The sequence below is a fragment of the Brachyhypopomus gauderio genome, chromosome 11 (genome assembly GCF_052324685.1).
Source record: "Brachyhypopomus gauderio isolate BG-103 chromosome 11, BGAUD_0.2, whole genome shotgun sequence".
NCBI classification, from domain to species: domain Eukaryota; kingdom Metazoa; phylum Chordata; class Actinopteri; order Gymnotiformes; family Hypopomidae; genus Brachyhypopomus; species Brachyhypopomus gauderio.
The window spans coordinates 55,387-71,416 of NC_135221.1; the positions used below are offsets into that span (position 1 = coordinate 55,387).

The 16,030-nt window shown below is 46.9% G+C and overlaps 1 protein-coding gene across 1 annotated transcript; it reads right to left on the reverse strand.

Moving 5' to 3' along the window:
• Positions 1–4,397: 4,397 nt before the first annotated feature.
• On the reverse strand, positions 4,398–15,903 carry lonrf4 (LON peptidase N-terminal domain and ring finger 4). The gene is made up of 12 exons (XM_077020926.1): positions 15,149–15,903; positions 13,288–13,406; positions 12,939–13,061; positions 12,684–12,854; positions 12,469–12,601; positions 10,837–10,912; positions 10,400–10,514; positions 9,978–10,099; positions 8,158–8,316; positions 7,177–7,339; positions 6,521–6,670; positions 4,398–6,268 (listed from the first exon to the last, which is right to left on the reverse strand). The coding sequence occupies exons 1-12, from the start codon at positions 15,444–15,446 to the stop codon at positions 6,119–6,121; spliced, it is 1,779 nt and encodes a 592-aa protein (XP_076877041.1). The 5' UTR covers positions 15,447–15,903; the 3' UTR covers positions 4,398–6,118.
• Positions 15,904–16,030: the final 127 nt, after the last annotated feature.

The following is a 16,030-nucleotide window of genomic DNA, read 5'->3' on the forward strand; positions in this document are numbered from 1 at the left end:
TTTGCCCGAGTGAACAAGTCTCCACCATAACGGTGTATTAATCCTGCCGATCACTCCAGCCCTGTTGTCCTCAGACCTCCACATCTTCAACCCCCTTCACACAATTAGGTCCTCAAGGGCTAAAAGCTTCCAGCCACTCTGAGGTAGGATTTGCTGCATTACCTGTGGAGAGAACACAACACTAGCAGACCTGCTGTGTCCTCACACGGAGGTTCTGCCCACTAGAGGAACCATTTAACACCACACACACAGTCCTGCTCTCCACTGTGTATGGTACATAGATTCACTGTGGAGAAAGGGGGTTGTTGCTATGCCAACATAGTGGTCCAGTCATCATACGCATATAGAGCTAATTTCTGTGAAGCACCCGTTTCATCACAATTGATTTTCTCTGACTGTACATTCCTGCTCTCAGATGCCGGTCTCTAGTACTAAACCCTTCTACTAAACCCTACTGTCTCTAGTACTAAATCCTACTGTCTCTAGTACTAAACCCTTCTACTAAACCTTACTGTCTCTAGTACTAAACCCTTCTACTAATCCCTACTGTCTCTAGTACTAAACCCTTCTACTAAACCCTACTGTCTCTAGTACTAAACCCTTCTACTAAACCTTACTGTCTCTAGTACTAAACCCTTCTACTAAACCTTACTGTCTCTAGTACTAAACCCTTCTACTAAACCCTACTGTCTCTAGTACTAAACCCTTCTACTAAACCCTAGCGTCTCTTGTCTTAAACCCTTGTACTAAACCCTACCGTCTCTTCTACTAAACCCTTCTACTAAATCCTTGTACTAAACCCTACCGTCTCTTCTACTAAATCCTTGTACTAAACCCTAGTCTCTTCTACTAAACCCTTCTACTAAATCCTTGTACTAAACCCTACCGTCTCTTCTACTAAACCCTTCTACTAAATCCTTGTACTAAACCCTAGTCTCTTCTACTAAACCCTTCTACTAAATCCTTGTACTAAACCCTAGTCTCTTCTACTAAACTCTTCTACTAAATCCTTGTACTAAACCCTACCGTCTCTTCTACTAAACCCTTCTACTAAATCCTTGTACTAAACCCTAGTCTCTTCTACTAAACCCTTCTACTAAATCCTTGTACTAAACCCTACCGTCTCTTCTACTAAACCCGTCTACTAAATCCTTGTACTAAACCCTAGTCTCTTCTACTAAACCCTTCTACTAAATCCTTGTACTAAACCCTACCGTCTCTTCTACTAAACCATTCTACTAAATCCTTGTACTAAACCCTACCGTCTCTTCTACTAAACCATTCTACTAAATCCTTGTACTAAACCCTACCGTCTCTTCTACTAAACCCTTCTACTAAATCCTTGTACTAAACCCTACCGTCTCTTCTACTAAACCCTTCTACTAAATCCTTGTACTAAACCCTAGTCTCTTCTACTAAACCCTTCTACTAAATCCTTGTACTAAACCCTAGTCTTTTCTACTAAACCCTTCTACTAAACCCTAGTCTCTTCTACTAAACCCTTGTACTAAACCCTAGTCTCTTCTACTAAACCCTTCTACTAAATCCTTGTACTAAACCCTACCGTCTCTTCTACTAAACCATTCTACTAAATCCTTGTACTAAACCCTACCGTCTCTTCTACTAAACCATTCTACTAAATCCTTGTACTAAACCCTACCGTCTCTTCTACTAAACCCTTCTACTAAATCCTTGTACTAAACCCTACCGTCTCTTCTACTAAACCCTTCTACTAAATCCTTGTACTAAACCCTAGTCTCTTCTACTAAACCCTTCTACTAAATCCTTGTACTAAACCCTAGTCTTTTCTACTAAACCCTTCTACTAAACCCTAGTCTCTTCTACTAAACCCTTGTACTAAACCCTAGTCTCTTCTACTAAACCCTTCTACTAAATCCTTCTACTAAACCCTTCTACTAAACCCTTGTACTAAACCCTAGTCTCTTCTACTACGCTCTCTCTCCCATCTGTCTCTACTGTGTTGTCCTACAAGTAGAACAGGTCCCTCTGCCCCAAACTTCTATCACATGCATGGATGCCAAATCACATTGTTTCAAGCTACAGGTCTAAAGGTCCTTCTCGTTTAACTCTCCCTCTCTCTTTCTGTCTCTCTTTCTCATTTTATCTCCCCTCCCACATGGTGAGAACAGATTCCATAAATACAGTCGTGATGGAGGGCCCGTTTAACACATCCGGTCTATTCTCAATGCTTCTGCATGTTAACGTTTTAGAAACTTTCTCTGAGGTGTTTCCTCGTCTTGTCTCTCCTCGTGAGGCCGTTAGCTGCTACCTCCGTCTCTCTGTGTTGCACTAGCCCCCCAGGCTGGACACGCAGGCCGCTGACAGGCTTACGCCCACATGCCTGCTCCCGCCACGTGAGGGTTTACATGTGTATCGACGTGAGGATTAAGATCACGTAAACCAAGCCAGGTTCATCAGACACTGTTCACTTTTACCTCAGAGTCCTCAGTATGGATGACCAAAGAGACGGGGGTGGAGTGGGGGAAGAGTGGGGGGTGTTAGGGTGGGGGGGGGTGTTGGGGTTCGGGGGTTAACCTTCACACGTCCTCACATCATCTTTCACTCATACCACAGCTCATAAGTAAACAAGTTTAGAAACTGTTATTCAAATATTCAAATTAATAATCCTTTACTCTAAAATTCAACTATGTCTTCTGATTGGCACCTTTGTGTGGAATTAAAATGTGGATTTGTTCAAAAGGCTGTCAAGCATGTCATCATGAGTGCCACCACAGAAATGACATTCACTCTCTCCTGAACTCATTTTGACACATCACTATCTTAATCCATCACATCATGAGGAGTGCCATGCCATGCACTGGTGCACTGTTGTGATGTCTTAGCTGTGCCACACACACACACACACACACACACACACACACGCTCATGAATAGCAAGTCCTTTGTGTTAATTTATTAAATCCAAAATGGCTCTCATCCTCAGTGGAGAGTCCCACGTGCAGTGGAGCTGACAGGTGATGGATCAGTGTAGCTCGCGCTGCTTTCCTCGCGCCAGCACCTTTAATGCGCTTTGATCTTCACGTGGGTGAGATGTTCTCCATTACACACGCCGCTGTTTCGCAGAGGAACCCGCCTTCAGAGCTTTGTAGAGCGCTTCACCGAGGGCCTGTCTCCGGCATATTAAACCACACAAAGACTGGAACTCGTTCTCTAATGACATTTCTGTAACATTTCTGTAGCGCAGCACCAACGTATTATTTTCATAGTTTGACTTTACACATAACATCATGTGATGCACGAGCAGAAAACTCTGTGAGCCAATTTACATCCTCCTTTGTTTCTGCTCCGTGCCGGATCAATAGGCCGCTGGTGTCGTGGTGCCCTCACATTGATCTCCGTGTGACCCACACAGGTCGTCGGCACCGGGTCAAGCGCTCCTCGACCCAGCCTGCACGACCTGTTCTACGGAGCCCGTGTGCCGTTTCCTTTCTTTGTTGACTTAGAAACCTTTAGGATCGATTGGAAGTGTGTGAACATTACACGATAAAAAAAACCTGCATCGTAACAGAACTAACAGAACCGAAGGCGTTAATTCCGTTAATGTTCCTGGGCAAGATAAGAAATTATGTCCCCAGTGTCCCATTTAAACGTATTCAGCGGTGTTATGTCGCCATCTGGTGGTTAATTTGGCATTATATTAAATTAGTATACTAAGCACACGAGTACACTAATGTATTACTTAAGGGTTATCAGAAATAATTGACTAAAGTGGTGAACCACAAATGAGAAATTATTCCTAAAACAGAAACCAAAATAATTTATAAATAGAAGATATCAAAACTAAATATTTTTACTTTTTGACTATTACCTATGGTAAAAGGAAAGTTTTTATTTCTAAACTCATTCCAAGAAGTAACTTCAGGTTAAACTACTGGGGCTTATGTTAGGTCTAATGATGCTAAACTCTACCTCATAACCTACAATATTACCTCATAACCTACAATATTACCTCATAACCTCGAGTCTCATGATCTGGCGGTTCAGGTAGTGTTGAAACAGGTGCAGCGTTTATTGATCATTAAACCTTCACGTTCTCTCACTCTGTCACTCTCTTAAGGGTACAGAGGAGGTTTAGCTGAGACCGAACATCTTCTGAGCATCTGGAGTCCTGTTCTGGCCTGCCAAGCGTACTGAAGGACCTGGTAGCCTGGGTTACACTGTAGCCCCACCCCCAACCCCTGGCCCCTCCCCCAGCCCCACCCATATTATTCAACAGAATCTAAGGAGCTATACTGATGGGTTTACAAGTGCTGCTTATTGCATTTAGATGTCTCATTTAGCCCTCAGTGGATTACATGGTAGAGAGAGAGAGAGAGAGAGAGAGAATTGAATTGATTTAAATAAAATTATTCAACACCCAAATTATTGTCCCTTTATTATCTGTGCTTCGTAGAAACAACTACGGTTGCCAGACCACTCCAGACTGCTACATTAACAAAACAACAAGGTCTATTCATCAGAGCAGTTCTTTCACCTATTTCAGGGTCCTGGATGTACAATTATTCTATATCATTATCGTTCCCCCTCATTATAACTCTAGTGCTGTGCAGAAAAACACCATCTCAAGGCGCTTAGGACTACAACATCGCAACAATGCTTTTATCCAAAGAAAGAATCTAAAAATATATTAAAGAAAAACTAGGGCATATACTTCTGTAGGAAATAGACTTTTCTTGCTTATTTTCTTGTGCGTGCATAAAAGCAAGTCATAGGTAATATGTTAATATCATAGCACATCAATAGCTAACATTCCACACACAGACATTCAGGACCATGAGAGCACCCTAGTGTCCAGATTACGGCGTTAGAGCCGAAGGCACTAATCCCATTCAAATAAACTGAGATGTCCTGAAAGCTCTGATGGACATGGACCAGGACAGGACCGTGTCCTTACTCCAACAGGACCATGTCCTGCCTCGGGACAATCCTGCCTGTGATCAGTCATCGTGTGTATTCTGCACACCACTCTTCTTTTCTCTGGCTGGGCCAGTGTGCCCCAAATCCTTCTTTAAACGTAATGCTCATCTTACAAGCAAAAGCCAGCACAGCTAACAGCTTTCAACCAGAATCTGCAGTGTTGCTGATGCGGTGTATGTGTGTGTGTGTGGGTTGTGGTTGTTCCCTAAAGCTGTTATTGTACTCACACTCTTACTCCAACATGCACTTGGTTTTGTTTTGTTTTTTTACTTTGCTTGAATGGTCAGGATGATCTTCTCATAACAGCACAGAAAGTGTCTCACCCAGTACACCCGTCGTCTTCAACATTGTGAATCTCGTGGACAACAGGCACGTCCTGGTCTCAACAGGCCCGACAGTGACAAACAAACCCTAGAAGACTTCTTCTCTTTTTCAAAACTAAATTCTATGGTCTAAATTCTAAATTCAAATTGTTATGGTCTGGTAAAATCTAAGGATGTGTTCTTAGAGTAAACCAGAGCTGCTGACCCTAATGCCAAAGGCTGTAAGTCTGATGGTTTACACCACGGCTGGATGGACAGAACGTGTGTGTTTTCGTCTGAGAAGGGGAGACAGGTTCATAATTAATCAGTGTTTCACTTCCATGGGGCTCTTTGTATTGCCAATATAGACTAACTGGTGTTCATATGTTACCAAGATCCTCTATAACAACAGAAGTAAACACAGCCGTTCAAAAATCAATACAATTTTGACATTAAAGTACACTACAGTCAAGCCCAAACCTATTCAGTATATTCAGTACATTTTCCAATCCAGCAAAAATAAAGAGGTGCTTTTACATGAAGGCTAAGTCTAGAGAAAATGATCTCCTTGATGAAGAGATCTCCTTGATGAAGAGATCCCCTGGATGAAGAGATCTCCTGGATGTCCATCATGAGTTTCAGACAAAGCCATTCCAGCTTGCACATTAACTGTGAAGAAATAAAAACAGGTAGCCCCATGTGTGTGTGTGTGTGTGTGTGTGCGCGTGTGTGCATGTGTGAGCGTGTGTGTGTGTGTGTGTGTGTGCGCGTGTGTGAGAGTGTGTGCGTGCGTATATGTGTGAGTGTGTGTGTGTGTGTGTGTGCGTATATGTGTGAGTGTGTGTGTGTGTGTGTGGTCTAGCTCTGTGAGAAATACTCCAGCACAATGCGCAGGTGTCCCAGTCGTTCCCGCAGGGACGTGAGAGACAGGACTGTGGTCTGGTAGGCAGGATCTAACTGCAGCACAGACAACAACCACCAGCACCAGGCTGGACCATTGGGAGAGGCCTGAAACACACACACACACGTACACATACACTAAGTGAAGAGAGTCCATAGGGGGTACCTGCTGTCTGCTCTGCCGCAGTCTGATGTGTGGATCACTGCAGCTGCAAAGACCCGTGTGTCCCCCCCCCCCTCACCTGGACGTGTGTCCCCCCCTCACCTGGACGTGTGTCCCCCCCTCACCTGGACGTGTGTCCCCCCCCCTCACCTGGACGTGTGTCCCCCCCCTCACCTGGACGTGTGTCCCCCCCTCACCTGGACGTGGTCCTCTCTCTCCGGCATGTCTCCGTACTGTTGGCTGATCTGCTCGCGGATGCGGCTGTTGAGGCGAACGTACCAATCACACGCCTGCTGGTACACGCTGTCATGGAGACGCTGCAGCACTTCAAGCTCCGCCCCATCCGTCTGTGTGGAACACACGCGCACACACACACACACACACACACACACACACACACACACACACACACACACACACACACACACACACACACACACACACTCATGACTAGAGAACAGCAGACATGCTAGCCATCTTCCCACAATTTTAGCAAGTATCTAAAAGATCCCAGAAGAAACTCTTGGTCTGGGTTTTTCACCAGCTTACTGTCCTAAATCACAGAACATCACAGTAAACCGAGCTTCAGTACACAGTACAGCCCCAGAGTTCCTGTCCACAACACACACACGTCCACCCCAGTGCTGAGGGAGCGTCCAGGACTCTCCTGTCTCAGAGGGAGCCAGGACAGCGTCGTGAGAACACTGATGCAGTCACCAAAGCGTAGACCGCTGGGTGTGTCCACAGGTCAGAGGGGGGCAGACGGGGGCAGACATGGGCAGCTAGCGCAGACCCAGGGCAGCGGACGGGCTGTAATCTACGGCGGGCTGTGCCGGGCCTTTCAGGGTCAGACCTTGTGATCCTCCAGGTACTCCACGTCGGCCGTGTGGTAGCCGTCACGGTGACCCCTGCGCAGGACACGGAAGCGACTGCCGCCCACCGTGTCAACGTAGGATCGTCCGTCTGGGAGCAGGTCCAGATCCAGGATCTCCAGCATACAGCCGTAATCTGCAAACCTGGACCACCACCACACACACACAGCCAGGGGTTTGCTTAATTTGCAGAACTAATATCAGAACTATTATTTCTTGGTGAAATAAGTGGGAATTCTTGCATGAATGATGTCAAATTGAATCTCTTCACATAATTAACTTATAAAGAAAAAATGCTGTAATTTCAAGCAGACTGACAACTTTGCAAATATAAATCATTCCATAAATACCGTTTTGTTGTTGTGGCTGATTGATTGAAACCCTTTTCAAACTAGTCCCTGAAACAGAATACTGCTCTACAGGTGCTGTGTAATCATCAGACATGTCCACATGTGTCCACAGTACAGAGTGTATGTACCACGTCTTCCATGGTGTGACAGGGACGTTCACTTATGGGTTCAGTTTGGGTTCAGTTATGGGTTCAGTTATGTTGCCAATCTAGTGCATTTTCACCAATTTCACATTATGTTTAAATTGGGGACAGGCTTGTCTGGCATTCATTTTAAATATGTCTAGAAACAGTCTGGCGAGCTTACTTTACTTTACTTTACTTTACTAAGGGCTCCAATAGATGATGTAATGTAAATGGTTCTTCTCAAGCATGAACCTACACCAGGACATGACGGACTGAAGCCTCGCAGCATACACACACACACACACATACACACACACACACACACACACACACACACACACACACACACACACCGCATGACATGACACACACACACCGCATGACATGATCAGCTGCTTCTGTGCCCCTGTGTCTCTGTGCCCCTGTGTCTCTGAGCTAGGGTTAGGGGTTAGGGGTTAGGGTCTCTCGCCGGCCCACAGCATCGTACCCTTTGCCGTGTTCGTAGGTGCACATGCCGAACCTCCTGGTTCCGGTGTCCATACAGCGTCGTATCATCAGCCGGTATCGCGGCTCGAAGACGTGGAGCGGACACGGAATATTCGGGTACGCCACCGTACACACGAAGATGGGAACATCCTTGGTCAAGCTGGAGAGAAGAGGAAGAGAAGAGTGAACCAGCGGGAGAGAAGAGTGAACCTGCAGGAGAGAAGAGTGAACCTGCAGGAGAGAAGAGTGAACCTGCAGGAGAGAAGAGTGAACCTGCGGGAGAGAAGAGTGAACCTGCGGGAGAGAAGAGTGAACCTGCGGGAGAGAAGAGTGAACCTGCAGGAGAGAAGAGTGAACCTGCAGGAGAGAAGAGTGAACCTGCAGGAGAGAAGAGTGAACCTGCAGGAGAGAAGAGTGAACCTGCGGGAGAGAAGAGTGAACCAGCGGGAGAGAAGAGTGAACCAGCGGGAGAGAAGAGTGAACCAGCGGGAGAGAAGAGTGAACCAGCGGGAGAGAAGAGTGAACCTGCAGGAGAGAAGAGTGAACCTGCAGGAGAGAAGAGTGAACCTGCAGGAGAGAAGAGTGAACCTGCGGGAGAGAAGAGTGAACCTGCGGGAGAGAAGAGTGAACCTGCAGGAGAGAAGAGTGAACCTGCAGGAGAGAAGAGTGAACCTGCAGGAGAGAAGAGTGAACCTGCGGGAGAGAAGAGTGAACCTGCAGGAGAGAAGAGTGAACCAGCGGGAGAGAAGAGTGAACCAGCGGGAGAGAAGAGTGAACCAGCGGGAGAGAAGAGTGAACCTGCAGGAGAGAAGAGTGAACCTGCAGGAGAGAAGAGTGAACCAGCGGGAGAGAAGAGTGAACCAGCGGGAGAGAAGAGTGAACCAGCAGGAGAGAAGAGTGAACCAGCAGGAGAGAAGAGTGAACCAGCAGGAGAGAAGAGTGAACCTGCAGGAGAGAAGAGTGAACCAGCGGGAGAGAAGAGTGAACCTGCAGGAGAGAAGAGTGAACCTGCAGGAGAGAAGAGTGAACCTGCAGGAGAGAAGAGTGAACCAGCGGGAGAGAAGAGTGAACCAGCGGGAGAGAAGAGTGAACCTGCAGGAGAGAAGAGTGAACCAGCGGGAGAGAAGAGTGAACCAGCGGGAGAGAAGAGTGAACCAGCAGGAGAGAAGAGTGAACCAGCAGGAGAGAAGAGTGAACCAGCAGGAGAGAAGAGTGAACCAGCAGGAGAGAAGAGTGAACCTGCAGGAGAGAAGAGTGAACCTGCAGGAGAGAAGAATGAACCTGCAGGAGAGAAGAGTGAACCAGCGGGAGAGAAGAGTGAACCAGCGGGAGAGAAGAGTGAACCTGCAGGAGAGAAGAGTGAACCTGCAGGAGAGAAGCCGTCACCTCCAGCCCTACAGCTGGGGAAGCTCCCGTCTCTACACTCTTACACTCACACCATCACACCATTCAGATGAGGACTGGTTACAAACCACAACATCACAGCCCAGCTCACATTCAATACACTGCAAAAGATTCATCATCATTTATCATTTACATTAAAAATAATGTTTATTTTTCTGATACTACACACAGTGTGTTGAGATCCTCAAAGATTTCAGATTTTGCATGAAAATGGTATTAGGGGAACACTGGAACGTGTGTGTGTATTTGGAATGTGTGTGTGTTTGGAACACGTGTGTGTTTGGCGAGCACAGTGTGCGTGTGTGTTTGGCGAGCACAGTGTGCGTGTGTGTTTGGCGAGCACAGTGTGCGTGTGTGTTTGGCGAGCACAGTGTGCGTGTGCGTGTGTGTTTGGCGAGCACAGTGTGTGTGGCTCACTTTGAAAGCTCCGACATCTCTGCGTCGTGCACCTGTTTCCTCTCCTCCAGCTGCTGGGAGAAGAGACGTCTCGCCATGTCCTGCAGCAGCACCGTGGCCTGGTACTTCCTGTTCTTAAAGAACTAACACAGGAAACCAGACGGTAACTATTTACAACAGTACAGAAAGAGCAGGTCCATCGGTGAAGGCCAGAGACACAACTCAGACTCAAACAGTCGTACAAAAAGCTACAAATCTCAAAAGAGATGCTGAGTTACGTTGAGCTAAACTCTTCGTTAAACTCTTCGTTAAACTCTTATAATATAATTGTATATAATTGTAAAAGGTGGCAGAGTGAAAAGGCATGGAAAACCCCCCACCCTACACATTACTCTCACACTGGAGAGCTACTCTACTGAATATGTTTCACAGGAAGTTCTCACCTCCTGCAGGGGCTGTTTGCAGAGGGGGCAGTGGAGGTTGTGGTCCAGACTCCTCTCGATGCAGGTCTTACAGAAGGTGTGACCACAGGGAGTGGTGACCGGCTCATAGAACAGCCTGAGCAACAGTAACCACGTGATACAGCCTTAGCAACAGTGACCATGTGATACAGTCTTAGCAACAATGACCATGTGATGGAGACTGTTCAAGGATGTGTTTAAGTACCACTATTCAGACCACTTCTACAACACACTACTCCGAGTCATTCAAACCCACAACCAGCAGGCCAGGACAAAGCAGTTTAGATTGCTGCAGTGCACTTAAACACAGCAACAGAATTAGGCGCCTATTTTGCAGCAGGTTCTGTAGTGAAGCGTCTCTACACGTGCGTGCGGGCAGCTGGGCGTGCGTCTCTGTGTCGGAGGACACCTGCACACACCTGATGCACAGAGGACATTCAAAGTCAGCCAGCGTGAGAACATCGAAGCAGCAGGCACGGTCCACACCGCACGAGCCTACAGCAGGAACACAGGAGAAACAGCACAACCCAGACACAGGAGATCAACACTGCACTCATGTCCAGGTATGATCAGGGTTTTACTACATACTGCATACTACATACTGCACTCAGTATATACTGTATACTACATACTGCACTTAGTATATACTGTATACTACATACTGCACTCAGTATATACTGTATACTACATACTGCACTCAGTATATACTGTATACTACATACTGCACTCAGTATATACTGTATACTACATACTAGGGGTGACCTGCAATAGTCGCTGATTCGACTATAGTCGACTATACCCCCTAGTCGACTATGAACGTCATAGTCGAATGTACCTTTCTAACTGCATGGGGGTGCCCAAGGATGATGCTAAGCATTAGTTGTTACATGAAATGTCTTTGTTTTCGTTATATATAGCCTTTTGTCAAATAAAATCATCCTAATTTCTTTTAATAAATATTTTTAAATGATGTTTGCGCATTAACAATAGGCATCTTCCTTACTACACATTAATAAATCACACCCTGCAGTTGCACAATCCAAACGAGCGGAGCTGAACACGCTACAGGATACGCACGGCATCTGCCGAGATTATAACGGCTACTGAAAAACTTCAAAAGTATTTTGAAAAAGATAAAGATGAATCAAACAAAGTAAAGTGCAAGTCATGTCATTAACTTTCTTTCATTTCACACGACAACAACCAACATGGCATACCATTTAAAACGCGTAAGGCGAAAAAAACAGTTCAGCCGTTTGTCGTTTCGGTCGTGTCGTCGCGTCTCGTCACGGTGCGTCTCGGCAAGTAAGCCTATAAACATTTTTTGTTGTTTGCTTTTTAAACCACGTTACTTGAACCTTTCCTTATATTTTTTGCTGTTGTGTGGCATTTAAAAAAATATTTTCAGGCAGGCATATTTTATTTGACAGTTCGATATGCGCAATGCGCTCTGACGGTTAATGTTCTCTAACGTTTCATTAAAAAATAAATAAGTAAATAAATAAAAGCTGAATAAAGCCAACCTACCGTGTTTATTCATTTATCTGAGTGTTTTAGGTTTTTACTCTGAAGAGGAAAAAAGTCCTGAATGAGAACGGGATCCCGTTTAAGGTGCTCTAAATAAAATGTAAAAAATTTAAAAACCTGATTCGACTATTAGTCGACTAAAGGGAAAAGCTGACGAATCATATTCGACTATGAACATCCTTAGTTGAATACACCCCTACTACATACTGCACTTAGTATATACTGTATACTACATACTGCAGTCATATATACTGTATACTGCGCACTGGTACCTGCAGTATGTTCCACAGCTATGATGAGTTTATGAACTTACTGCACTCCCTCCATCGCTCCATTTCTCTGCCATCATGTAACTGTGAGTTTGTATTTCTGCTGTGTGTGAGGAGTCGTTACTAATGACACAAACTACTGTTTGTGATGCTTCACCTCCTTGACCTCAAAACCCATGAAACATGCCAAAAACTAGAACCTAATGCCAGTAAATAAGATCATTTATGTCACTATCAACCAGCGTCTTTAATGACCTCTCGTCTGGCCGTTCATCTCCTTCATCATTGGTTCCTCGTCATCCTCTGGAGCTGGGAGGAAGACCACAGCCTGGCACAGACTCAAGCAGTACTCACTTCTGGGGTCCTGCTTGACTTCAGGTGGCGTTTGCTGGAGAGAGAAGACCTGTCAATCAACGCCCTGTTGACACGCCCTTACTTCTATTTCACCTTCTAGATCCTTCTTAACTGACCGGCACCACATTGTCCTCCAGGTGGTTGTGGAGGGCTAGCTGCCCCAGGGCGGGGGGACTCACGCCCCCCAGGGCGTCAGGGCTGAGGCGGGGCTCCTTAAGGAACTCCGTCACCACGTGCAGGACCTGCGGGACCTCCTCTGGCATGTCCATGCCCTCCGCTTCCAAGATCTGTCCAGGAACATGAGGAATCCAGCTCAGTCCAGTGAAGAACAGCATAATGTGCATTAGCATGGCTGAGATGCTCCACCGTACCTTCTTGATCTGGTTCTTAGCAGGGGCGAAGTCCTCCTGAAGCTTCAGACAGTGGGAGAACTGTAGGAGAGCCTCAGTCTTCCTCCCCATCTCCACAAGCACGTTGCCTTTGCGGAAGAATCCCTGGAAGACCATGAGAGTGTGGACAAGCATCACTGTGGGGAAACCCTACTACTCTCAGCTCAACACCTTCTCTTACTTCAAGTTAAAGAAGTGTGTGTGTGTGTGTGTGTGTGTGTGTGTGTGTGTGTGTGTGGGTGTGTGGGTGTGTGTGTGTGTGTGTGGTTGGTGTGTGTGTGTGGTTGGTGTGTGTGTGTGGTTGGTGTGTGTGGTTGGTGTGTGTGTGTACCTCAGTCCAGTTGGGCCGGGCGTAGCACAAGTCCTCCAGGTCCTGCAGGGCGTCAGAGAAGCGGTGTAGCCCCATGTTGGCCTCCACCCGCCACACCTTCAGACTCAAATCAGCAGGAGCTGCAGGGTGGAGGAACACCACCATCAGACAGGTGACCAATGTGTGGTGGCCCAGCTGAGAACACTGGGGTGCTGGGATACTGGGGTTTACCTGCCCCCTCAGTGACCCAACACTCACACCTGCCCCCCCAGTGACCCAATACTCACACCTGCCCCCCCCCCCCGGTGACCCAACACTCACACCTGCCCCCCCCCCCCCCCCCCCGGTGACCCAACACTCACACCTGCCCCCCCCCCCCTGTGACCCAACACTCACACCTGCCCCCTCAGTGACCCAACACTCACACCTGCCCCCCCTCAGTGACCAAACACTCAAACCTGCCCCCCAGTGACCCAACACTCACACCTGCCCCCCCAGTGACCCAACACTCACACCTGCCCCACCAGTGACCCAACACTCACACCTGCCCCCCAGTGACCCAACACTCACACCTGCCCCCTCAGTGACCCAACACTCACACCTGCCCCCCCAGTGACCCAACACTCACACCTGCCCCCTCAGTGACCCAACACTCACACCTGCCCCACCAGTGACCCAACACTCACACAAACTCCCTCAGCTCTGGTTGGCTCACTACAGGCAGTGCTGTCTGTGACTGGATCAGTGATCTATAGAACACGGCCATGTGCGGAACTGGGAATACAGCCCAGCATGTGTCTGTAAACGTTCCAGCATGTTGAATCACACGCACAGAAGCACACGCACCAGCAGCACACGCACCAGCAGCACACGCACCAGCAGCACACGCACCAGCAGCACACGCACCAGCAGCACACTCACAGAATCACACGTATCAGAATCTCACGCACAGCAGCACACGCACAGAATCACACGTATCAGCAGCACACGTATCAGCAGCATGTGTTACACATGTGAGATTCAGCAGGTAAATAATAACAAACACTTTGTTCCAATGCCAAATTATTCTCATCTGTACAACAGTTTTATAATCATAAAAAAAACCAATATCAACATTAGTGATCAGGTGATCAGGTAATCAATGTCAACATACATTTTCCCTTAATGAGACATTATCAGTGTCACCTTTAATCAATCAATATCCTCATCAGCACAACCGTAATCCACCTGATCAACATCTCCACGTGGGTGTACCTGAAATCTATGAACTCTGTGGACTCCAGAAGGATCGTGTTCTTGTAGCTTTCACCATTCAGGGTAACCCATATTTTGCAGCTAAAAATCCCTAAAGGATGCAATGTGTTATTTCTGCTCTGTACCACCTCAGCTAAAACTATGACACCATGTCTCACAGAGGGCAAGGTTTAAGTTTCAACGCTCAAATTCCATCAGCGCTGTACTAACCACACCACACCACTTCATTAACCTTTTAATAACAGCCCACATCTTATGAAACCACTGGTGCTCTCAAAAATCACTTCCTCTCTGTGTCTGGGAGAAAGCCAACACCAACAATCTTGATCTAATTACTACAGGCGAGAATTTGGTGCACAATTTAAGCCTTGACTGCCGACCTGCCCTTTTTGGGAATGTGTTAGAATTCTGCACCCCTGTGTTAACTTCCAACACATTCAACATACCTGCCCAACGCCCTCACCATTGAATATGCAAAAGATGTATAATGAGTGTGAAAAGTCAATATGCATACTTTATGCTTGCGTAATTGTATTTGTGTACTCACGTTATACAATGCAAGATTGTAGCGACTACGGGTTATGTGTGCAGATAACTACGGGTCACGCGTGGAGAAACTGAGTCTCACCCATCTGGATCCCCTCATCCGCCATGCGCAGCGCCTCTGTGAACTCGCAGGTCTTCAGCTTGCCTCGTATGTGGCACGTCAGTTTGGTCTGTTCAGGGCAGCATTTCTGAATGATGTTCAAGAGTAAAACATTATTCTTGGTGCCGTTCGCGTCCCTGTGTTTGAACCTGTCCTTGCAGGCTGGACACCTCGATGGCAGACACGCGTCCAAACACCTCCGACAAAACGAATGACCGCAGCTCACCGTCACCGGTTCGCACATAAGAAACAGGCACATCGGACACGCTAGAAGGTCCATAGTTGACAAACTTCTCGTTGAAGATCCAGAGGAAAGTTGAAGGTGGAGGTGAAGTTTGGGCCGTGTGGTGTGAGCGGACTGGGCTCAAGTTCAGTAACGCGCAGTCTGCACGTTTATAAGGATCTCATCGCATCTCCTGGACACTTACGTGGTGAAAGCAGCTTCTTCACAACCGCACCTGTTACGGGTGGAGCAGCTTCCTAACATCTCCTCCACTTCTGAACATCTGCTTGTAGATGTGGTCCAGTGTCATATATCTGCTTATGTGCGTTATATCGTTTTCCCTTTTCCTGCGTGATGATCTGGTTCACACCGTGGCTTCAGCTGTCTTCACTGCGCCTAAGTCCACCAAGGGCGAGCAGAAAGATCAGATGATCTCCCCACGGTTCTGCTAGAGGACGTGAATATGTGGACGCGGAGGAACTCGGGTTCATTCTCACAACACGGAGTTACATAAATAAAACAATCACGTGACGAAGCAGCGCGCTTCCTATTGGCTGAGAGCTCCGCCTTCCACCCTGTTGTGAAACGCCAACGTTTGCGTTTCATAATCCGTCATAATTTCAATGAGTTTAACCTGATTT

Bases quoted from the DNA above. Each gene is read 5' to 3' on its own strand.
- lonrf4 (XM_077020926.1), bottom strand. From the start codon at position 15,446: ATGGACCTTCTAGCGTGTCCGATGTGCCTGTTTCTTATGTGCGAACCG. The intron at 12,855-12,938 runs GTACGGTGGAGC...GTTCCTGGACAG, and splicing joins CTAAGAACCAGATCAAGAAG to ATCTTGGAAGCGGAGGGCAT. The intron at 10,515-10,836 runs GTGTGTGCAGGT...ACTGTTGCTCAG, and splicing joins GAATGTCCTCTGTGCATCAG to GCTGTTCTATGAGCCGGTCA.